General features: G+C 42.5%; 1 protein-coding gene across 6 annotated transcripts in view; it reads left to right on the forward strand.

Annotated features, from left to right (window-relative positions):
* The first annotated feature begins 4,702 nt into the window (after positions 1-4,702).
* rangap1b (Ran GTPase activating protein 1b) overlaps positions 4,703-25,162 on the forward strand; it is a 61,360-nt gene continuing 40,900 nt past the window's right edge. For 3 of the 6 annotated variants that reach the window (XM_043679893.2, XM_043679898.2, XM_043679899.2), the window contains exons 1-3: positions 4,703-4,772; positions 18,164-18,285; positions 20,250-20,377. In XM_043679893.2, the coding sequence (XP_043535828.1) occupies positions 18,174-18,285; positions 20,250-20,377 (240 nt within the window). In that variant the 5' untranslated portion in view covers positions 4,703-4,772; positions 18,164-18,173. Of the gene's footprint in view, positions 4,773-5,258; positions 5,384-16,519; positions 16,570-18,163; positions 18,286-20,249; positions 20,378-25,162 lie in introns of all 6 variants that reach the window. The other 3 variants (XM_043679895.2, XM_043679897.2, XM_043679894.2) reach the window with 3 other exon arrangements.

Raw genomic sequence — 25,162 nt, forward strand, 5'->3', positions numbered from 1 at the left:
CCTCCTAAGGTCCTAATCTCTGTCTTCCTTTCACATGGTGCAAGTCTTTGTGATTATTCATAACCTTCCACACACATGTTGACACTTGACTATGTTGTACCAATTCACATCCCCCAGCTCATTCTTTGCATCAGAACGTTTCAATCACCTCTTCCAGTCCACGTAATCGAAAGGTTATTTTTTGTCAAATAAACAATTCTTGTCTTCACCGTATTTCCAAATTAAGCAAAGAAAATCTACATCCCAGTCAATTTGGACACAGCAAGCTCTCACCATCAGCCAAGTGATGATGGATGGCCAGATCGTCTGTTTTTGTGAGGTTGGCTGAGAGATAAATGTTAACCAAGGAAATCACCGCTTGGTAGTCGATTTGATTAAGTGGTGCTGAAAAAGATGCCAAGCACTTGGATAAGATTTATCAGTTCTGGCATCGAGATATAACATTTCAGGATGATAACCTTTCATCAGATGGTTAATTACATTTGCTATTGGTTCACTGTCTAAGAATACACCTGGCTTTATTCTTCAATAAAGATAACTAAGCAGTTATTTCACCAGGACTGCAGCTTTGGAGAGAGAAACCCATTCTGCTGAAAGATCACATCCGAGAATGCTAACTCAATTTTACACTCCACAGAAACTGCCCAGCCTGCTGAGTATTTTCAGCACTTTGTGTTTTTACTCTAGATTTCCAGTATCTGCAGTATTGTGGCACCTTGCTGTTGGATGCAGCAATCTATATCGCTATCTTTAATGCAATTGCGTCTATATTTTTAAAATTATTTTATTGGTCATGAGATTGCTTTAGAATGCCCAGCAGCCATGAACTGTGCTCTAATCAAGGCAGTTTTTTTTATCTTAAGGATGTAAAAGATGAGAAGGTCAGCTTTGGTTCTGAACTGCTTATAGAACATAGAACAATACAGCGCAGAACAGGCCCTTCAGTCCTCGATGTTGCGCCAACCTGTGAACTCATTTAAGCTCATCCTCCTATACTATCCCATCATCATCCATGTCCTTATCCAAGGATTGTTTAAATCTCCCTAATATGGCTGAGTTAGCTACATTGGCAGGCAGGGCATTCCACACCCTTACCACGCTCTGAGTAAAGAACCTTCCTCTGACATCTGTCTTAACTCTACCACTCCTCAATTTGTAGTGCCCACTCATACAAGCTGACGTCATCATCCTAGGAAAAAGACTTTCGCTGTCTAACCCTATCTAACCCCCGATGATCTTGTATGTCTTATGGTTTTGAAACCTACACCAGAGACTTGAGAACCTAATCCATGCTAACATTCTTATTGCAATACTGAGGAATGTTGTTGAAGATGCTGTTTCTCAGATGTGATGTTAGACTGAGGTTCTTTCCGCAAGTCCATAAGACATAGGACGGAAGTAAGCCATTTGTCTAATCAATTGAATCTCTGCTCCAGGTTCTCCTGCCTTCCCCCCAGAAAAGATATTGATGAAGTTTAATTTTGATAAATGCGAGGTGGTGCATTTTGGGAAAGCAAATCTTAGCAGGACTTAGACACTTAATGGTAAGGTCCTAGGGAGTGTTGCTGAACAAAGAGATCTTGGAGTGCAGCTGTATTGCAGCTTGAAAGTGGAGTCGCAGGTAGCTTGGATAGTGAAAAAGGCATTTGGTGTGTTTCCTTTATTGGTCAGAGTAATTGCATACGGTAGTTGGGAGGTCATGTTGTAGTTGTACAGGACATTGATTAGGCTGATTTTGGAATATTGCGGCAATTCTGGTCTCCTTCCTATTGTGAAACTTGAAAGGGTTCAGAAAAGATTTACAAGGATGTTGCCAGGGTTGGAGGTTTTGATTAGATTAGATTCCCTATAGTGTGAAAACAGGCCCTTAGGCCCAACCAGTCCACACCGACCCTTCGAAGAGTAACCCACCCAGACCCACTACCCTCTGACTAATGCACCTATCGCTATGGGAAATTTAGCATGGCCAATTCCCCTGACATGCACATAGAGATGTACAGCTGTGGGAGGAAACTGGAGCACCTGGAGGAAGCCCACGTAGGCACGGGGACAATGTGTAAACTCCACACAGATAGTTGCCCAAGGCTGGAATTGAACCTGGGACCGTGAGGCAGCAGTGCTAACCACTGAGCCACTGTAACAGCCATGAGTTATAGGAAGAGGTTGAATAGGCTAGAGCTGTTTTCCCTGGAGCGTCAGAGGCTGAAGGGTGACCTTATAGAGGTTTACAAAACCATGAGGGGCATGGATAAGGTAAATAGACAATGTCTTTTCCCTGAGGTGGGGGAGTCCAGAACTAAAGGGCATAGGTTTAGGGTGAGAGGGGCAAGATATAAAAGAGACCTAAGGGACAATGTTTTCACACAGAAGGGGGTTTGTGTGTAGATTGGGCTGCCAGAGGAACTGGTGGAGGCTCATACAATTGCAACATTTAAAAGGCATCTGGATGGGTATATGAATAGGAAGTCTTTGGAGGGATATGGGCTGGGTGCTGGCAGGTGGGACTAGATTGGGTTGGGATATCTGGTCGCCATGGATGAGTTGGACCAAAGGGTCTGTTTCCATGCTGTACATCTCTCTGACTCTCTGTTTTTATTGCATGTGCATGGGATGGAGGATGGCTACATCTTTATAGATAAGCTACTTGGGGAGGGAGCCCACATCAAGAGACCAGTGTCAAGAAGTGTGGCGCTGGAAAATCACAGCAGGTCAGGCATTATCCAAGTAGCAAGAGAATCAATATTTTGGGCAAAAGCCCTTCGTCAGGAATGTGAGCAGGGGAGAAAGGGGACTGAGAGATAAATAGGAGGGTGGGGGTGGGGCCAGGGGAAGGTTGCTGGGAAGATGGAAGTTGGGGGTGATGGTGAAATTTTGGAGGGGAGGGTGGAGCGGGTAGGTGTTAAGATGGACAGGTAGGACAGTTCAAGAAGGTGGTGCCGAGTTGGAAGATTGGATCTGGGATGAAGTGGGGGGAGGGGAGATGAACAAATTGGTAAAATCGACATTGATGCCATGTGGTTGGTGGGGTGGGTCCCAAGACAGAGTTTTTCCTCCAGCTGTTGGGTGACTTGGACTTGGCAGTGGAGGAGGGCCAGGATTTGCATGTCCTTGGTGGAGTGGGAGGGAGGGTTGAAGTGGTTGGCCACAAGCGGTGGGGTTGTTTGGTACATCTGTCCTAGAGGTAGGTTGCAGAATTTCCAAAGTTCCGATTCAAAGATGTTTTAAAAAAAGCCCCTTTCGAGGAATATGGGCTAAGCGCAGGCAAATGGGACCAGTTTAGTTTGGGAAACTTGGTCAACATGGATGAGTCAGACCAATGGGTTTGTTCCTATGATGTATGACTCTATGAGACAAAAAAAATTGCAGATGCTGGAATTGAAGGTAGACAAGCAGGAGGTTTAAATTAGCTTACTTACAGTGTGGAAACAGGCCCTTTGGCCCAACAAATCCACACCGACCAGCCGAAGCGCAACCCACCCAGTCCCATTCCCCTACATTTACCCCTGCCCCTAACACTATGGGCAATTTAACATGGCCAATTCACCTAACCTGCACATTTTTGGACTGTGGGAGGAAACCGGAGCACCCGGAGGAAACCCATGCAGACAAAGGGAGAATGTGCAAACTCCACACAGTCGGCACAGTGGTTAGCACTGCTGCCTCACAGTGCCAGAGACCAGGGTTCAATTCCCGCCTCAGGCGACTGACTGTGTGGAGTTTGCACATTCTCCCTGTATCTGTGTGGGTTTCCTCTGGGTGCTCTGGTTTCCTCCCACAGTCCAAAAAAGTGCAGGTTAAGTGAATTGGCTATGCTAAATTGCCCGTAGTGTTAGGTGAAGGGATAAATGTAGGGGAATGGGTCTGGGTGGGTTGTGCTTTGGTGGGTTGCGCTTTGATGGGTTGGTGTGGACTTGTTGGGCCGAAGGGCCTGTTTCCACACTGTAAGTAATCTAAAAGGTTGGGAAAACACTGCAAGCCATTCATAATCAAGAAGTCATCGTTTCGGGTGTAATCCTTCTTCAGGTTTTGAAATGTCGACTTCACCACCTCCTGATGCTGCCTGGTTTGTTCGTTCTCCCAGCCTCCCGCTTGTCTACTGTATGACACTATGAGACCTTTAATGCTGGTGATATCAAATGTGATAAGGAATTTGCCACGACAATGCCATGTGGCTTTAGAAGCTTTAAAGCAAATGCCAAGATGATCGTGCACCACTGGCAAGATTTTTTTGCTCTTGTGGCAGGCTTCGAATTTCCAGAATTAGCTTGTTCAGCAATCAGAAGTGCAGCAAATTATCTCACTTGGCCTCACCAAGGTTGCATCACCAGCATCACTCGCGGACGAAAAGATGCAAACAGAAGAGGAACCAGCTGGGACAATTCAACTAGGACAGACAATCCGACCATCGCCCACTACATGATGTTTATTGTATGTCTCTGGGCCTGTAGAGGTTGCTATGGAACAATCTGCCAAAGAGGCCCCTCTCGCCTCATGACCGTTGCCTCTCTTTAGTACGCAATGAAAAGGGCGGGTAGCATATTCGCGCAATGTCTGCAGGGAATTGTAGTTCACTGGTGAAACAGTACCCAGAACAAATGATGGAGTTCCTCGCGGTTGAGAACTACAACTCCCCTCATGTTCGGCTGCTGGCACATGCCCAAGAAGACAACGGCGGAACTTGCTAGAGGCTGGTTTGAAAAACATTTGACCGCCATTAACTCAAAAGAAAATTGGCGTGCGGAGCCGGCAGACTCGAACTGAATCTTTTTCTGGTAATTTTAAATTCTGTTTTAGGTTTAATTTTTTCATGTTCTTCAATTGAACGGAAGTGTAGGCGAAGTAATGTCTGCCAGTTAGTTAATGTTGTCGTTTAACAGCAAAAATATCTGTTAATCAGATAACTGACAATAACCGGAGCAACGTGTTTCGGTAGTGATAATTGTCAAGTAATTTTATTTCGTCAGTAATAATTCCATCTGATGGGGAAACATTTTGATCCCTAATTTTGGAGGGATGTCAAGGGCAAGCGTATTTCTTTTTGATGATTTTATCAATATAAATCGGGTTGTAATTTATTTTTAAAAATATGTATAAAACATTTCCCACCCCGTTTCCCGATTCTTGTGTGGGCTACATGTAGTGAAGGTATGAGTCACAGTGGGGTGACGTGTGTATGTGCCCTTCTCTCACCGGGATTAGTCTTCACTGTGAGTCAGGTTAAGTTGGATGTTAACACACGTTATTGTGCTCCCTGGTAGCTGGTGCAGACTACTGGAACATTAGAAGCCATATCACACCACGCAATCATGTCGCAAAGTGACTTCAATGGACGATTTTTGTTTCATTACGATTTCCAATGAGCACACCAGCCAATGCCAGGAAGGTTAGTTTAGAAGAATTGAGAGATGCGCTCATTAAAAGCTAGAGTATTCTGCGATGGGGGTGGGGGTAGGTTGACAGGGTGGAACCTATTAGATCAAAAGGATAGCATACTGAGTATTCCATGCAAACTCTTTGAATTACTGATGGGTTCACAAAGATAAGGCAGCACTGTAAGCAGTGTAGATGGAAATGTAAAATGCTGAATGGCTTAAAAGCATGACAGATTAAGTTCAGTGTAGGCATGTGAGCCATTCACTATGGATAGTGGTAGAATGGTTGAAAAATTAGCACAAGTCCAAAGAGACTTGAGGGGACATTCCTGATGAAGGGCTTATGCCTGAAAAGTTGACTCTCCTGCTCAGATGCTGCCTGATCTGTTGTGCTTTCCCAGCACCACGTTTTTGACTTTGAGGGAACTGGTATGTTTTTAAAATCATAAACCAATCAACTCCACCACACTCGTGTGCTGGGTGTTCAGTGGGATTTGAACCTTGGTTCTCAGAACATTATCTGTGCCTCTCAATTAAAAGTTCAGCAATAATACCACTAGGCTATTGCCTCCCAAGGGAACAAGTACAACAATGAACCCAAAAAGATTTCTTTAGAGGTAAAGGGCTTAGAACAGTAACAAACTTGTCTGTTGTATCTTTTATCATAATATGGTATTCAAAGAAACTTTATATAGACTTTGAGAGCCATGAGAGATAATCGGCCAGATGACCAAAAATTTGGTCAAATAAATAAAGTTTTAAGGAGTATTTTAAAGGTGTAGAGTGAGGTAGTAAGGCAGAGTGGTTAAGAGGAAAATTATAGAGCTGTCACCTAGATAGCAGGAGGTAAGGACAACGCTGTGATTAATGTTATATTAATGCATCAACTCCAACATGTCAACATAGCCTGTGACTGAGGAATAGACTTTTTGATCATAAAGACCTCAAACCTGATGCCCAGGCTCTTGGTTCAATAGGCAGTTGTTATCAGCTCTCATGTTTGTCTGAGATGTAGACCGTGTACAGCAAACGCTTTGAGAAATATCACCAGTGATTTCTCTGCAAATCCACTGGCTGGGTAGCTGCTCCAATATTAATGTGCTCAAGCCAACTTCGAGACACTGATTATAGTGAGTCGGCTGCATTGGGTGGAACTCACCGTCTATGTGCCTGACACCACTTTCAGAACAAACCCTCTACTGTGAGTTTTGACACAAGTGCTTTGAAGACTTCCTGAAAGCCTCTCTGAAATATGATGTCCTGACCCACTCATGGAAACTTATTCCCCAAGACTGTCCAAAGTGGGAAGCCACGCACGTGCCATCCATTCCATCTCTGACAGGCCTAGATGGAAGCTAATCACAAATAGTGGAGGAATATACAAAAAATCAAATGCTCACCCATTTCCTTCAGCAAATGTCACCTGGCCCATCCTATGGCAGGGTTTGTGGATCCAGTATTGGATTGACACGGAAGAAAAAAGTTAAGGAAACTGAAGTGGAACATCCCAAAGAACCTAAGAAGTATTAAAACTAAAATGTGGATGCTCGAGTCCAACGTTAGAAGACAGCGCACATCGTGGAGGGTTATAAGGCTAAAGATTAGAGATTTGGGAGGGGACAAAGCCACGTTGAGTTTAGATGGTAGGTGAACAAAACGCAGTGTGACTACAGATACAGACCTTTGATCAACCTCTGGTTTGTGCAGAATAGAATGTGAGAAAGTGACCAGAAATGTGGAGTAAATGAACACATGGATGAAAACTTCAGAAGAGCTGAGGCAGGAGCAGAGCTGGGAGATGTTGTGGAGATGACAATGAGTGGTCTTGGCACCAGCTCAGATATATGTTTGAAAACTCATTGAGAGCTCAAATAGCATGACTAAAATTGCCAATGCCTTGGTTATTTGGAAGAGAGATGGAGTTGGCGAGGTCGAATTTGTCGCATGGACCAGTGACAGTGACTTCAGTATATAAAAGTGGTGTTCACCTGGAATACCGTGGGCACCACACTTTTTAGGAAGATGATATTGGTCTTTGAAAAAGACTATATTGGTCTGTACAAAGTGTTTTAATACAATAGTCTGTGAACTTCAAGGGTTAAACTAAGGCCATATTTCCTGAAGTTTTGAATATTAAGAGGATTTGATCGAAGTTTAAGGTAGTGGGGGAAATGCAGAGAAACTATTTCTGCTGGTATGGGAGACATAATCTGAAAATTAGAGCAGACCCTACAGGAGTGAAATTAGGAAATGTCAAAGCAAAAGGTGTTAGGAGTTTAGAACTCCTGCAGGTGGCAGTTGATGATCAAGATCTATTAAGATGGAAAATGGGAAGCCTTCAGAAATAAGATAGCGAGAATCCAGAGAGAGTATATTCCTGTTAGGGTGAAAGGAAAGCCTGGTAGGTATAGGAATGCTGATGACTAAAGAAATTGAAGATTTGGTTAAGAAAATGAAGGAAGCATATATCAGGTATAGACAGGATAGATTAAGTGAATCCTTAGAGCATAAAGGCAGTAGGAGTACACCTTAAGAGGGAAATCAGGAGGGCAAAAAGGGGACATGAAATAGCTTTGGCAAATAGAATTAAGGAGAATCCAAAGGGTTTTTATAAATCCAGTAAGAACAAAAGGGTAACTAGGGAAAGTATAGGGCCCCTCCAAGATCAGCAAGGCAGCCTTTGTAAGTAGCGGCAGAAAATGGGGCGATACTAAATGAGTATTTTTGGATCAGTATTTAATGTGGAAAAGGATATGGAAGGTATAGAAAGTAAGGAGAAAGTAGGGAGATGGTGACATCTTGCGAAATTACAGAGGAGGAAGTGCTGGATGTCTTGAAACATATAAAGGTGGATAAATCTCTAGGACCTGATCAGGTGTACCCTAGAACTCTGTGGGAAACTAGGGAAGTGATTGCTAGGCCTCTCGCTGAGATATGTGTATCATCGATAGTCACAGGCGAGGTGCCGGAGACTGGAGGTTGGCTACCGTGGTGCCACTGTTTAAGAAGGGCGGTAAAGACAAGCCAGGGAACTATAATCCAGTGAGCCTGACGTCTGTGGTAGGCAAGTTGTTGAAGGGAATCCTGAGGGACAGGATGTACATGTATTTGGAAAGGCAAGGACTTATTAGGAATAGTCAACATGACTTTGTGCGTGGGAATCATGTCTCACAAACTTGATTAAGTTTTTTGAAGGAGTAAGAAAGAGTATTGATGAGGGCAGAGTGGTAGGTGTGATCTATATGGACTTCAGTACCCAGCACTGATCCTTGTGGCACTCCACTGGTCACAGGCGTCCAGTCTGAAAAACAACCCTCCACCACCACCCTCTGTCTTCTACCTTTTGAGCCAGTTCTGTATCCAAATGGCTAGTAGTTACTGTATTCCATGAGATCTAACCTTGCTCACCAGTCTCCCATGGGGAACCTTGTCGAATGCCTTCTTGGAGCGTCTGAGGCTGAGGGGTAATCATAAAGAAGTTTACAAAATTATGAGGGGCATGGATAGGATAAATAGACAAAATCTTTTCCCTGGGGTTGGGAGTCCAGAACTAGAGGGCATAGGTTTAGAGTGAGAGGGGAAAGATATTAAAGACCGAAGGGGCAATTTTTTCACAGAGGGTGGTACATGTATGGAATGAGTTGCCAGAGGAAGTGATGGAGGCTGCTACAATTGCAACATTTAAAAGGCATTTGGATGGGTATATGAATAGGAAGGGTTTGGAGGGATATGGGCCAAGTGCTGGCAGGTGGGACTAAATTGGGTTGGGATATCTGGTCGGCATGGACGTTTTGGACCGAAGTGTCTGTTTCCATGCTGTACATCTCTATGACTCTATGATTTTAACTTAAATCATTCATAGGCCTTTGTTTAGCAAGGTCTTCAGTGTCATGGGACAAAGGAATGTGTCTGGATTTGCATTGCAGACCAATCATCTCATTAAATGATGGAGCAGGTAGAAGTTAAATGGCTTCCAGTTTGGCTGCAATTTTCCATTTTGAGTTATTTTTACCTGTTAAAACTAGAAAAATGGACTCGGCAAGATGGTGGCGATTCTGTGGAACTGCTGTGGACAGCTCTGCCTAACAGTAAAGGCATACCGGTGTTTTTTGCCATGCCTGGCCAACTTATGGGTGGAAATATTAGTTTAAAACCTTACAGAACACATATTTGTTAATATGTGGGAGTGGGAAGGATGCCAAAGGGAAAAGGAGCAAGCAAACAGCAGGAAGGAGGACACTCCCCTGCAGCACCTACAACACCAGAGACTGCAGCAACAGCAGCCTCTCCTGAACCCCCCGGGGACCTGACAGACTTGGCTGCGGCAATGGAGAGGAAAGTTGCGACTGCGATTGAGGAAATCCATGGGGAGATGAGTGTCCAGGTGCAACCTTTTGCATCTGTGCTGCAGAAGCACGTGCAGGAGATCCAGGGCCTCTGGGAGAGGCTGGAAGAGGTGGAGGGTTGAACTAAGGCCTCAGAAGCTGTGATGCAGTCCTCATCCAGTCCTCAACCAGGTGTTGGATCCAGGTGTTGTGGGGCTTGCAAAACCAATCGACGACCTCGATAAATCTCCGAATTGTCAGGCTCCCGGAAGGTGAGCAGCCAGTCAGTTTCTTTGAAAACTGGCTGCCGAAGTTTTGGGCCTTCATATCGAGTCCAGCAGACTTCATTGAAAGGGCGTATCAGGTTACAGTGCACAGGTCAGGGCCGGTGCAGCACCCCCACCTGGTCCTAGTGCACTTCCATTCATAGAAGGACAGGCAAAAAGTCATAGCTTCCAGATCCCTGGGAAAAGGTCCTCAGGTGCTGCTGTACAAAGGGTCAAAAATCATGTTTTTCCAGGATTTCTCAACGGCTGTAATCTGAAAGAGGAAGTCCTTCGATGAAGTTATAAAAAGAGGCTGAGGAACCTGGGCATCCAGTACTCCACGAGATACCCCGCAGTACTTCGTTTCAGCCACGAGGACTCAGTTTATACATTTGACTTGGTGGATAAGACTAAAACCTTTGTGGACACTTTAAAATAGACGGATTGGCCTGAAGAATGTGGTTGATGTTTGTTCTCTTTTCTATTTTCCCTATGTTTTCCCTTTTTTTTTAATTCCTTTCTTTCTCCCTAATAATTTCCTTTTTGGAAAGGGGGGAAAAGACTTTGGAATAAGTTGTTCCTATTTTTTTTAATAACTGGGTTTTCTGATGGGAAATTTTGTGGATGTTCTTTGTTGTCTCTGTCCCTTTTTTTTTGTTCTGCTTCTCTTTTAGTCACAAGTAGGGGTGACATGAAGCCAGGGATGGGTGGAGTGCTCATCCTGACTGTCTTTTGATTTAAGGATCATCTCCTTGTTTTTTTTTCTGGCCTAAGGCTGGGGCATAGTCCAGGTTTGAAAGAGCTGTGAAGGAGGGGATGGGTAGAGTGAGTGCCCCCTATGGGCACAGGGAAGAGTCTTCCATTCAAGGTTCTATAGTTGGTATTCTTCGTAGTTTTTTGGCAGTAATAGTTGTTTATAGTTATGATAGAGTAGTTTTTGTATATATAGTTTTTCGATTCTATGAGTCTTTATTTATGCTCGGGGCTTTGTAAGCAGGGTTCTCCCTCTGAAGGGTTCATGGGTGTCTGAAAAGGGATATGGCTAAGTGTCTTATTAAGTGATGCACCTGGAACATTAAGGGAAGCCATTCGCCTATTAAAAGAAAAAAAAATGCTTTCTAGCCTTAAGAGGGAAAGGGCTGATATCGCTTTGTTGCAGGAAACCCATCTTGATGATGGGGCACACCTGAAATTACAACGGGGGGTTATGACCAGGTATTCGTTTCATCCTTTACTACTAAAAGTAGGGCAGTGGCAGTACTTATTCAGAAAAATCTTCCGTTCACATTGTTAGAGCAGGTGAAAGATGAGCAGGGACGGTTTGTGATACTTAAGGCCCTGATACATGGGGAGGAATATGGCATTTAAACGTCTACTGTACTCCGGTGCATCTCCTAAAATTTTTGATTAGTGTTTTCTCTAAATTGAGTGCTTTTAGAACACGGCACATTAGTATGGGGGGGATTTTAATTGTCTTTTGGATCTGACAGTGGACAGGATGCTTTGTGGGCCTCCAACTTTTTCTTCACTGGCCAAGCAGGTGGTTGACATATGCGAGGAGTTGGGGCTGGTGGATATTTGGAGATGTCTTCACCCTACCGGCAGGGACTTCACCTTTTTTTTCCAAACCCACATAAATGTCACACGAGCATTGACCTCTTTCTGGCTCTCCCCGGCCCTTCTGGATTCGATTATGGATTTTAAAATTGGGAATATAGCTATCTCTGATCAAGCGGCAGTATATTTGGAGGTTAAAGCTAAGAGTGAAGGGCTAGGTTTGCGGCACTGGCATTTGGACCCTTTTCTCTGTAAGGATTCCAAATTTGTGGAATACTTTTTGAAGGAGTTTCAGGAATTCTTGACTATCAACTCAGGCACGGCTAGTAGTCCATCCATGTTATGGGAGACTGCTAAGGCCTTTGCTAGGGGATTAGCTATTTCCTATTCGGCTAGCCGGAAATGACAGGAGGAGGAACAGCAGCGTCTACTTGAGACGCGTTTGAAAGCCGCGGAGGCAGCACATTTGCGTGGCCTTCGGTGACAAAGCTACAGCGGGTCACGGCCCTTCCGGCTGCCTTGAATTCAATACTGACATAAAATGCAAAGAAAGAACTTGCTTTTGCTAGGCAGAGGGTGTTCGAATATGAGGATAGTCCAGGGAAGTATTTAGCATACCTGACCAGGAAAAAGCGTGCTCCCCAATCCATTACTGCAATCAGAGACAGGGCTGGGGTCCTTACATACAATGCTAAAAAGATTAATGAGGCTTTTCTGAGCTTTTACTCTGAATTGTATCGGTCTAAAGATTGCAAAGACAGGAGTGCTAAAATGGAGACCTTTTTTAAGAACCTGGACCTCCCACGGATAACCTTGGAACAGGCCTCTCTCCTTAATGCCCCCATGACAGTTCAGGAAATACAGGAGGCAGCTAGGCAACTTCAGAGTTGAAAAGCGCCTGGCCCTGATGGTCTTTCGGGTAAGTTTTATAAGGAGTTTATAGGGATTCTGTCAGGGCCGATGTTGGAGATGTACAATCACTCCTATATGCATGAACGCCTACCACCATCTTTGAGAGAAGCTAATATTTCCTTAATTCTTAAGAAAGGGAAGGTTCCTGAGGATTGTGCCTCATACAGGCCTATATCTCTCTCAAATTCAGACTTCAAAATTCTGTCCAAGATCCTGGCACTGAGATTGGAAAGAGTGTTGCCCCATATTATTAAAGAGGACCAGGCAGGCTTTATAAGGGGCCGTAGGTCCTCTAATAATATTAGAATGTTGCTGAATGTGGTCCAAGTTTGTCAGCAACGATCGATTCAGGGGTTGGTGATTTCCTTAGATGCAGAGAAAGCATTTGACCGGGTGGCATGGCTGTACCTTTTTTATGTCTTAGACTCCACCCGACCCAAACTGTTCTTTGCTAGGTGGATGGAGGTTTTATATCGCCGCCCTCTGGCCACGGTCATCACCAACAGGGGGAAGTCTGGGAATTTTACGATTGGTCGGGGTATTCAGCAAGGCTGCCCCCTCTCACCATTGTTGTTTACGTTGGTGATGGAGCCTCTGCAGAGGCCATTCGTCAAAACGTCCACATAACTGCTCCGGAAGTGGGATCGAGGGCACACAAGGTTACGCCGTATGCGGATGATGTCCTTCTGTTTTTATCAAACCCGATGATCTCCGTACCCCGTTTGATGCAATGTATCAATTCATTTGGGGCTATTTCAGGATGTAAGATTAACTTTGCAAAATTGGAGGCTATGCCTTTGGGGAACCTTAAGGATATGCCAGAAGTTGAAGGTGGCTCTAAGTTCCTTTTAAGTGGTCATGGGCAGGGTTCTGGTACCTAGGCATTTTTGTTACCCCCAAGTTTGATCTGTTATTTTGGACTAACTTTGCTCACTTGCTCGACAATATTAGGCGGGATCTCCAGCGATGGGAGGCTCTTCCAATTTCATGGCTGGGCCAAATATCTCTCATTAAAATGATGTTCTTCCTCGTTTGCTTTATCCTATGCGTATGCTCCCCATAATGTTTCCCAGGTCAACGCTGCAGAAGCTTATGGGGTGGTTTGCATCCTTTGTTTGGCATCGTGGGCGGCCCCTCATCAAACTTACCAAATTGCAGTTGCCTCAAGGAGGGGGAGGAGTTGATTTCCCAGACATCAGAAGGTATCAATTGAGTTCCCTGCTGTCCTTTGTCTGTGATTGGGTAGGTAATGATCCAAACTCAATATGGCTGGATATTGAGGCCTCCTAAGCAAAGTGCCCTCTTATTAACCTATTGCTCATGGATAAGATGAGGACAGTTATGGACCACTGCCGGAACCCCATTGTCATTAGTACAGTCAAGGCATGGAGGGCGATGCGTCAGAGTGAGGGTTGTTTATCCAAGACTTTGCCACTTACACCTATAGTTGGCATGCCAGGGTTCCGACCAGGGCTGATGGACTCAGGGTTCAAACTATGGGCAGCGAGAGGAGTTTCTAGTTTGGGAGACTTGTTGGAGGGGGAGGTTATGATGTCTTTTGAGCAACTGAGCCGAAATACGGATTGCCCAGCAGAGACCTTTTCCACTCTTTTCAGGTTAGGGATTTCATCCAGAAGAAGACTACGCTTCTCACTAAGCCTATAAGCCCGATACAGAGAGGTTGTTGCTACACTCCACAAGCACCCTTTTGGTTAGTGCCCTCTATTGCCTGCTGGGTGGCAGGGCCTAGCAAGATATTAACTGGTTGTGAGGTCTGGGAGCAAGAGCTGGGAGTGGACATCTCTTCTGAAACATGGGAGAACATATTGGAGAATATTCGAAAGATCTCAATCTGTAGCAGGACATATGCTATGCAGTTAAAAGTTCTGCATAGGGCCAGGGCTCATCTGGCACCAGACCATCTGGTGAAGTTTAAAAAAGGGGCATCTTCAGTGTGCCCCAAATGTAAAATAAGTGTGGGTACTCTTACCCATTACTTCTGGACATGCCAGAGGCTCCATGTTTATTGGAGCACAGTGGTGGGAGAGACAGGGAGGGTATTGAGGACTGAAGCCAAAGTATACTCAATATCTCTCCTCTAAGGTCTACCGCATTTACCATCTTTAGACAGGCATGGGAAGAAACTATTTAATATTCTTGCATACTGTGCACAGAAGAATATTCTGATGAATTGGGTGTCTGAGAACCCGCCAGGCTTGTTGGGATGGCAGAAATTAATTATGGAGCACATTCCGTTGGACTTTTTCACAAACGTAGTGCACCACACAACAGACAATTTTTATCGGACATGGCAGCCCTATTTGAGTTATTTGAATACAGATTTATCAGTTATCTTAACTAGGGTGTTTGTTTAACCAGGATGATTAGATTTGTCAAGCCCTGGGCCCTGGAGGGGGTCTCCCGAGTTAATACGGGTATGTATACAATGTTCCCATTCCTTTGTCTGGGAGCCTTGCGCCGAGCATAGCTGTTCTGTATTTTGTGGGTTTTTTTGTTTGTTTTCTTGCTTTTCTTTCTTTTTTTTTGGTGTTGCTTTGCACAGTTTTAGGGTTTGCTTTGTATTATAGAGTAGGTTAATAGATAGTTGTATTGTAATTTGTGTTTTTTTTCTTTATATTATACTGATATTTGTGATTTTATTTTCAGTAATTTTATTTTTGTAAAGTAAAAAAAACTAATAAATTTACAAAAAAAACTAGAAAAATAGATTAAAATATGTGATTATAGGTTTGACACTGTAGCACTCATGGAAGCAGTTGAATATTATGCAATAACATTTTTGGTTTACATATTACATTTTTTTCTGTTCACACACTCTTGCTTTGTGGACTGTGAAGCACTTTATTGTAAATTTGTGTCTTTGTGATACTTAAACTCTTTGTCTTTGTCAACCTTGAACTTTTGAATGTTTTTCTGACCAATTTCCTGTACTCAATCTTCTCAGCTTCAGCTCATCCAAATAAAAATCCAATACCTGTATAAACATGTGGCTCTTCAGCATGCAATTTGTTTTCTAAATCTCAGAATCTGTTCACCTTCCTTTCAGTTCACTCCAGTTATGGTGGGTTTAGTTGTTTTGCTTGCTCACTTTCAGCTGAGGTTTTAAACCAGGGACCGCTGCTTAGTCTGCAGGACATAGAAGGTCTCATGGCACTACTCAAGGAGGGATTGGAATTCTTCTGATGTCCTGTCAAATATTTCTTCCCAGCAGACACTAGTCTTAAAGCACCCTTATTTTGTCTGTAAATTGAAAACTAATTGCATTAGCAGTAATGACAATTCAAAAAGATGCATGTCTGTTTGTTCTTAAGAAAATCAAACTGGGGCAACTTATGGAATTGTTACAAGATAACTGCAAATGGTGTGATTAAATCTTATTGGTACCTTGTATGCTTTCATTCTTTTGTTTCCAATTTCTAAAGTACCTCCCCAACATGATAGGCATCTTGCAGATAAAAATATAGTGTAGTGAACAGTCATGAAATCCTTGAAGTACTGTATGGAGTGATCTCACCCTTGTTATCATACCTTTCCTAACTCTGATTTGGAGACGCTGGTGTTGGACTGGGATGTACAAAGTCAAAAATCACACAACATCGGGTTATAGTCCAAGACATTTATTTGGAAGCACTAGCTTTCAAAGCGCTGCTTCTTCTTCAGGAGTATAAGATCGTAAGATACAATTTGCTATAAGTTCTGTATAAATAACGCAATTCAATGCGGGGCAATGGTGGGTGAGGTGGTATTCAGTTACAATTATTCTCTGAACCATTTGGCTAGGGAAAGATAAAGAAATTTTACTTCTGCCTATTGCCTGTTAATTTCTGCAGGAAATTGTCTGTGTGGATGTCATTTGGGTATAAAATTGGGATTAGACATGGTATTCCACAAGGTTAGTTGAGAAAACAGTGCTTATTGTGTGTTCCAGAAAGATCATCACTTGGTTCAGATACTAAAGAATTGCCAGAACCTGTGGGACCATATTCCTCAACTGATTATTTAGCAAATATTGTTTGTGTTGAAAATTAAGAACTGCTTTACTCTGTTCAACCTAATTTCTTGCCAGTTATAGAATGAAACTAGTGGAAGAGGAAGCAAGGCAAGCACTGTTGGAAGGTAAAGCATGTGCTGATTTCCATAAATTAACACAAATGTCTAAAATGCTGTAAGTACGGTCAGTTTGCTGTACAGGCAGACAGGAAAGCAGAAGGAGAACATTTGTTACTCATAGCTTTCCTTGTCTTAATTCTGGAACTGAAGTGTTTCAGTGAACTATAATTGAACTAACTTGTGTTCTTCAAATAAGTATTGGCCATAACTTTGTAGCACCTTTTAATACCTAAACATGATCTCCAGCATTTGATCAAGGTATAATCTTAAAGAAAGTGAGTGCAGAGTTAGATAATGAGGCTCCGTCTAGTCAAAGTCTGTCTTTTACAGAAAGCATTTAAGAAGGAGTGGGAAGGAGAGGGAATTTTAGAACACGAAGTTTAGGTAGTGAAAGGCACAACTATTAATGGATAGCAGTGGGCAGAGAGAGTTCACAAGGCTGCAGGTTCCGAAATGAGTTGTAGGTATGGAAGAGATTAGCGACTAGTAAGTTTATTGAGGGACTTAAACATGGGATGAGCATTCTATTTGGAGATGCGGTGAATAATGTGCACAATGGGTGGCCAGACAAGATGCCTATCTTTTTAAACTCCTGTATTATTGTGCCACAAGAAGTACAGTTATGTGATGGAAAGTATATGCAGTTGAAAATGTAGCCCCAGGTTGATTAGGATGCTGCAGTTGTTAGCAGCCTGGTTCACTTCGAGTAGGTTGCCCAGAAAAGAAACTGAGTTTATGTTGGGAGCTAATGCCAACAACTTCAGTCTTCCTAATCTTCAACTGGAATAAATAGCACTTAGTCAAGATGTAGCCAAATAATGGAGAGATTGAGAAGGTGCTGGGGAGGTGAAGTTGAAAATCAACATGTACATAAGAGGAAGGGTCAGTGGCTGGGGTAGATCACTGGGAATTTGGAGATGTTTTGACTGCAGGTAAAGGAATTAAAAACAATAAATTCCCGTAGCTGTTAATTGGAAAGTGTGCAGTTGAGGACATGCCTGATCGTCCTCAGTTTGAGTTACAGTGTATGTCATTTTAATCCACCATTCCTTGGAAGCTCCTCTCTTGGCTTTTGGAAAATGTAATGCTTAGACTGTTGGGAAAACGAGCACTTCCTGTTGGTCTGCAGCACAAATCTGTTTTGAGGTGGTAGTGTAGGCTTGACACTTTGTTCAAATAAATTCAAAGTACAGGCTTTGTGAAAGTGTTGAATTGGGATATTTATCCGGCAAAGTGGATTTTTCTTAATTATGGAGCACTTCAATCTTGGGTATGGCAGAGCAGAAAATGTCTCTCCGTGGGAGACTGAACAGTTGCGGAGGTAAAAGTTGTCTCTAAAGATTATCAGCTGAGATGTGATAAATCTCCGTGGAGTTATTAAATAAGTGTTAATGGGTAATGACCATTATTTTTCAATTGGGGATTATCACAAACACTACAGTCATTTTTCATTATGTAGTGAAGCTGGAAAAATACCTCCTGCAAATGATATACTCCTGACAACTTAAACATACCAGTTGAACCAATTTATCGTGTGATGACTTTATTGCTTTGAAACCTATGTGATGGACTGTTTAAAATGTCTTCTGTTTTTCACCAGGTGTTAGGAGATGGCTTCTGAGGATATCTCTCAGCTGGCAGATGCCCTTGCAAAGACTCAAGTGGGTGGGGGAGAGCTGAGTTTCAAAGGTCGTGTCCTAAAACTTGACACAGCTGAAGCTGGTATGTGAATCAGAATCTTATGTGGATTGCATTGAATTAGGATCATGTCTACTATATATCAGGTGTTTCGGGATATTGAGTAATGGAAAGAAAGAAGGAAATTGCTGGAAGTTTGTAATAAAATTAATAAACAGCAGAGGTCTAGAACCATGATAATTAAAATATCAACAGGTATAGAAAATATTCTTCATACCTAGAATAATATAGAGTACAAATGGGTAGCTGGGGAATGGTGCAGAGGGCAGAGGTGTGCTTGTGTGATGCGGTGCTGGAGTCCCGTAAACCAGAAGGCCTGGATTCAAATCCATTCTTTTTTGGGTATCCTTTCATGTCTGAACAAGTTGATTTCAGAATAATTACAGGCAAAGGAGCCATGCTGTAGTTACATAGCTGTGGTTCAACCTTGGTACTGCCCTCTTGAACTGTCCTACTTGTCCATCTTCCTTCCCACTTATCTGCTCTACCCTCTGCTCCGCCCTATCACCATTACCCACCACCTTAGTCTAGCTATCACATTCCCAGCTACTTTCTCCCCCCATCCCACCTCTCTCCCATTTATCTCTTGGCCCTCTCCCCCACATTCCTGATGCTCGAAACGTTGACTCTCCTGCTCCTCAAATGCTGCCTGACAGACTGTGCTTTTCCAGCCCCACTTTATGGTTAGACCTCACCTAGGGAACTTTGAGCCGTCTTGGACACCAAAGCTGAGGAAAGGTCTATTGGCCTTGTAGAAAATGCAGTTTAGATTTACTACAGACTTCAGGATTAAGTTACTGGGAAAAAATTGAAATCTAAGGGCATCTTGAATTTTCAGAAGAGGAAAACAGCACAAGGCTTTGAATGCAGATTTAAGATTTGGATAGATTATAAAGATGTTTTAATTTTCTTTGACTTGATTATGCAATCAAGTGACTCTTCCAGATGCAAATATTTTAAGTTGTTCAAGAGATTAGCCAGAAAAGTTTTGAACTTATCCACTATGGTAAGAAGGAGAGAAAAACAGTGTAATATTTAATTCGAGAAATTGCAGAACACAGGTGTCATGGAATCAGGGTGTCCTAATATGTGAATCACAAAGTTAGTTTGACAAAACAGCAGGTGATTAAGAAGGTGAATGGAATGTTAGCACCTATTGCAAGGGAATGTAATAAAGAAGTTGGGAAGTTTTGCTACATTTGTGCAGGGCATTGAGTGTGACCATATCCGGAGTACTCTGTACTGTTAAGTCTTGTTTAAGAAAGAGCATAGTGGCGCTGGAAGCAGAGTAGAATAGGCTCATTTGAATGATTCCTGGGATGGAAGAGTTAGTTTATGAAGAAAGGTTGGGTAGTTTAGGCCTGCATCTATTGGATTTTAAAAGCTTGAGAGATGCTTATGTTGTTCAATGTCAAATGCTGATGGATCTTGACCGTGAATGCTGAAAGACTATGCTCCCTTGTGGGAGAAATGCAGGGGTGTAGCCTAAAAACAAAGGGTCTCCTTTTAAGCTGGAGATAAAGCAGAGTGTTTTTGTGAGTTTATGGAATTATTTTTGGCAGTTATTAAGAATAACTTTAAAGCAAAAAAGGATAGAATTTTGACTAACAAAAGAATTGAAGGGTATTGAGCTATGTTGTGCAAAATGTCATACAAAACCTTTCTGGCAAATATGTAGCATGACATGAGTTGTCTCACAGTTACTTAGTTCTCCAGGTTCATGCCTTCCTGTTAAACCAGTTTGAAATTTTTGATATAGAGCATGATATTATAACAGTACTGATATTTTAGCGTTGTTCAGTTTCATATGAAACTAATGGGCACATTTTAAAGTATGGAAGGCTTAGCATTCATGATAAGCGTAATAGGGTCATTACACTAAAGAATACTGGATTATTCTGTAGACTAGAGAGGAAAGATACATTGGTGACATTTTTATTAACTGGGTAGTATCAGTTTCTTAATGTCATTTTTCTCCTTTTGCCCAGCTGCTGAGATTATTGAAGAGATTGAGAAATTTGAACACCTGCAAGCGTTACGCCTAGAAGGAAACACAATTGGCGTGGAAGCTGCTAAAGCTATTGCCAAAAGTCTGTCAAATAAAAAGGAGCTGCAGGTATGGTTTTACTTTCTTTGAGGTTTTAGTGTATTTTATCAGCAACAATAATTATTCCAGTGAATAATAATGGCTTCCTGTGAACTCCTTTAGCTAGCACAAATAGAAACAAGTTGTGTTCTATCTTTTGCATGCCAAATGTAAATATTCTCAGATTAGCATGGCTTGGCCTGTAGATTCAGATCAGCAGAAGCTAAAAACTAAACAATGACAGAAAGTTGGTTTGTTGGAATTAACTGTGTTGAAGAACAATTCATGTTACAAAAACAGAATTGATGTTCTGAACAAGTGTTGCTGGATCTGAAACATTGACTCTACTCTCTCCACAGGTGTGCCACTCCTGCTGAGGTTCTCCAACGATGTTTTTGTTTCAGATTTCCTGCATCTGCAGTTCTTGGTTTTAATTCATATTATGTTGTTTATATAGTAATATTTAGAGCACAGAAATCAGCTATTTGGCCCAATAGGTCCATACTGATATTAGAAGAATGAGGAAGATGTCATTCACAGATGCCTTTTGGATGATATGCTAAACTATCTTGGAGAGATGCAAAGGAGCTGCCATGATTCAATGGAGAATAGGGGCTCACTTTGTGTCATAGTTTTCCGTGAACTAATACCAGAAAAAAACTGATTCAAGAATGGCTCCACTAATGAGACGAAGAAAGTTGTTCGTTTTTACCTACAAGAGTAAGGACGATACTTCAAGGGTGTTTGTGAAGCTTTGAACTAAGTGCTACCTATATTGAAAATCTACATTAAAAATACAATATTGGAAATAAGCGCTCAGCGGGTCAGGCATTATCTACAGAGAGAGTTAACATTTTGAGCCCATATCACCATATGACCTAGGTGCAGAACTTTGTACTTGAAATATATTTAATGACAGTTCTCTGTGGTAAAGAATTTCAGATTATGAAAATGGTGAGCTCTTTCCCTAAGATTATGCCCTTTGATCCTAGACTCCCCCACAACCTCTCCACATCCATTCCGTCAAGCTCCCTGCAAATATTGTTTCAGTATTGTCTCTTTTCTCATTCTGCTAAACTCTAAAGAATACAGGCTCGCCCTACTCATCTTATCCTTGTGAAATAATCCTCTATACCCAGAATTAACTTAGTGGACCTTCTCCGGACTGCCTGCAATGCCAATATATCTCCCCTTTTAGATGAAGGGACTGAAACTGTTCACAATATTATAGATGTAACTCATGCCTTGTATGGTTTCATCAAGACTTCCCTATTCTTGTACTCTACTCCCTTTCAAATAAAGCCGACAGTCCGTTTGCCTGTGGCCGGCATGGACAACTTGAACCAAAGGGTCTGTTTTCTTGTGCTGTATGGCTATATGACTCTATGACCTGATTTCCAGTATCTGATGCACTTTATTTCTTTCTTTGTATCTAATTTCAATAATCTGGTTGGCCACAGGACAGTAATGCTGCTTTCTTTGACCGGTAGAGATGCATTCACTAGACGTAGCCCAAGTAAACTTATTTTTAGCGTACTGCTATAACCCCCTTTTTCCCCTTTTAGGGTATTCTAATTTTGTTTTCCTTGTTTCCCCACTTCATTATAGTGCAGCCCCTCAGCATCAACATTTTTTTCAGTGCCTACATTTATAATGAGCGCATTCAAATCTAACGTGATCTTAGTCTGTGCAGCAGCTGATTAGCATCTGAATAACTACTAGGACCTGATACGGTTTGGTAACAGATTCTTAGGGGGCTCGACTGGGAAGTTATCTCTTCCTGCCTGAACTGTTTAGACTTGAGAGTCATTGTTATAAGGTTAGTCATTGGCCATTTTGGACTGGGGTGAGAAATTTGTTCAGTATCCTGAACCTCAGAAGTTCTAAGTATAGGTTCGGATATCTGATTGGCATGGATGAGTTGGTTTGAAGGGTCTGTTTCTGTGCTGTACATCTCTATCACTCTAAGACAAGAATTGATAGATGGGATGGGAACATTGATATATGCATGTTCAGCTATGGTTTTGTGGTGCAAAATGTCTGTCTCCTGCAGCTTATGAAGTGCCGGCAGAGGGCGAGTGGGTAATTATCAGATAGAAGAAGGGGTCAGCACTGTGTGTGGTCGAGCTGCTTAGTAAGAGAGAAAAAAATGATTGTGATAGGGAATTCATTAGTATGGGGAACAGATAGCTGGTCACAGTTGTGACTCCAGGTTGGTGTACTATCTACAGAGTCAGGATCAAGGATACAGTTGAATGGCAGCCACATGCTCTGGATTGGGAGGGTGAACAGTCAGTGATTGTGGACCATGTTGGGACCAATGACCTAGGAAGAAAGATAAACAAGGTCCTGCAAATGGACTTCAGGGACTTGGATAGAAAATTGAAAAGTGTGACTGCAAATATAATCATTTCTACGTAAGAATGTGGCTGGAGGAATGATGCAAGATAGAGGACTTTAGATTTCAGAGGGATTAGAGCAGTTTTTGGATAAGATAGGAATTGTCCAAGTTGGACGGGTTACATCTAAATAGAAATAGGATGAATATCCTTTGGGAACTTGCGCTGATTGTTGCATTTAAACTAGATTGGCAGGGGCCTGGGATCCAAACTAATATCTCAGAGGAGAGAGGAACAGATTGAATAACGAGTTAAAACAAGAAGCGAGTCTGGAAGTCAGATAAGACAGGCTGGATAAGAAGGAAGTGAGGAGAAAGTGAGGTCTGCAGATGCTGGAGATCAAAGTTGAAACTTTATTGCTGGAACAGCACAGCAGGTCAGGCAGCATCCAGGGAACAGGAGATTCGACGTTTCGGGCACAGGCCCTTCTTCCTGAAGAAGGGCCTGTGCCCGAAACGTCGAATCTCCTGTTCCCTGGATGCTGCCTGACCTGCTGTGCTGTTCCAGCAATAAAGTTTCAACTAAGAAGGAAGTGAGTCAAACAAGACTAAATGAAATATATTTTAATGCAAGGAGCCTGAGGAATAACAGATGTTGATCAAGAAATCAATTACAAAAGTGAAGAGGGATAATATCTTGGAAAGATTATGAAATGAGGCCAAATAGTTGAAGTAAAGAAAAAGGAGGTAAACCATTTTGGGTATAGACTGTCTGCCCCCAAACTGTCAGGGTGAGATAGAGAATTAAATATGCGACCAAATCTCAGAAGTCTAGGAATAACAAAACTAACAGGGGGTTTTAACTGCCTAAGTATTAACTGGGATAATTTTAGTGTGCAAAGTAGGGAGGGAGAGGGCGGACAACATTCTTAAACTGCATCCAGGATTTAACAATTTAACAAGTACATCACAGCAATAAGAGTGCAGTTCTGGAGATGAGCCCTTGCAAGTGGAAGAAGTCACCTCAGAGAGCATGTGTTTGTTCATAGAGTTCCGGTTGGAATACCACATTTCTAGGAATTCTCGTGGATGTTTCTGTTTGGCTTGTCCTAGGATGGATGTGTTTCCTCAGTGGAAGTGGTGTCCATCCACATCTGTAAGTAAGGTTACTAGTGAGAGTGGGTGATATCTATTTGTGGCTAGTTGATGTTCATGTATCCTGGTGGCTAGTTTTCTGCCTGTTTGTCCAATGTAGTGTTTGTTACAGTTCTTGCAAGGTATTTTGTAAATGACATTAGTTTTGCTTGTCTGTATAGGGTCTTTCAAGTTCATTAGCTGCTGTTTTAGGGTGTTGGTGGGTTTGTGGGCTACCATGATGCCAAGAGATATGAGTAGTCTGGCAGTCATTTCTGAGATGCCTTTGATTAAGGGGAGAGTGGCTAGGGTTTCTGAGCGTGTTTAGTCTGCTTGTTTGGGTTTGTTGCTGAGAAATTGGCGGACTGTGTTAATTGGGTACCTGTTTTTTTTAATACATTGTATAGGTGATTTTCCTTTGCTCTTTGTAGTTCCTCTGTGCTGCAGTGTGTGGTGACTCATTGAAATAATGTTCTAATACAGCTTCGTTTGTGGGTGTTGGGATGATTGCTTCTGTAGTTTAGTATTTGGTCCCTGTGTGTTGTTTTCCTGTAGATACTAGTTTGAAGTTCCACATTGGCTGTATGCTCTACGGCAACATCTAGGAAGGGCAGTTTGTTGTTGTTTTCCTCCCCATTAGTGAATTTTACGCCAGTAACGGTATTATTGATGGTCTTGAAGGTTTCCTCTAATCTGTTTTGATTAGTGATGACAAAGATGTCATCCACGTAGTGGACCCAAAGTTTAGGTTGGATGGTTGGCAGAGCTGTTTGAGTCTCTGCATTACTGCCTCTGCTAAGAACCCTGATATTGGAGATCCCATGGGTGTTCTGTTGGTTTGTCTGTAGGTTTTGTTGTTGGTGAAGTGGGTGGTAAGATGTCGGTCTACTAGCTTGCTGATGAAGTTGGTGTTGTTTTGGATGTGTGTGTCTTTGGTTCTTCTAATAGTGTAGTCGCAGATGTTGCAGTAGAGCGAACAGCTAATGTGGAGCTTCAAACTATGAGCAGCAGAGGAAAATCACCTATACAATGTATTCAAAAAGAACGGGTACCCAATGAACACAGTCCACCAATTTCTCAGCAACAAATCCAAACAAGCGTCCAGAAACCCTAGCCACTCTCCCCTACATCAAAGACATCTCAGGAATGACTGCCGGAACTCTCGGACCTCTTGGCATCATGATAGCCCACAAACCCACCAACATACTAAAACAGCAGCTAATGAACATGAAAGACCCTATACAGACGACAAGCAATATCAATGCCATTTACAAAATACCTTGCAAGAACTGTAACAAACACTGCATGTAACGAACATTACATTGGATAAGCAGGCAGAAAAC

The sequence above is a fragment of the Chiloscyllium plagiosum genome, unplaced genomic scaffold (assembly GCF_037043375.1).
Source record: "Chiloscyllium plagiosum isolate Xiang-an unplaced genomic scaffold, Cpla_swu_hap1 HiC_scaffold_33, whole genome shotgun sequence".
NCBI classification, from domain to species: Eukaryota; Metazoa; Chordata; class Chondrichthyes; order Orectolobiformes; family Hemiscylliidae; genus Chiloscyllium; species Chiloscyllium plagiosum.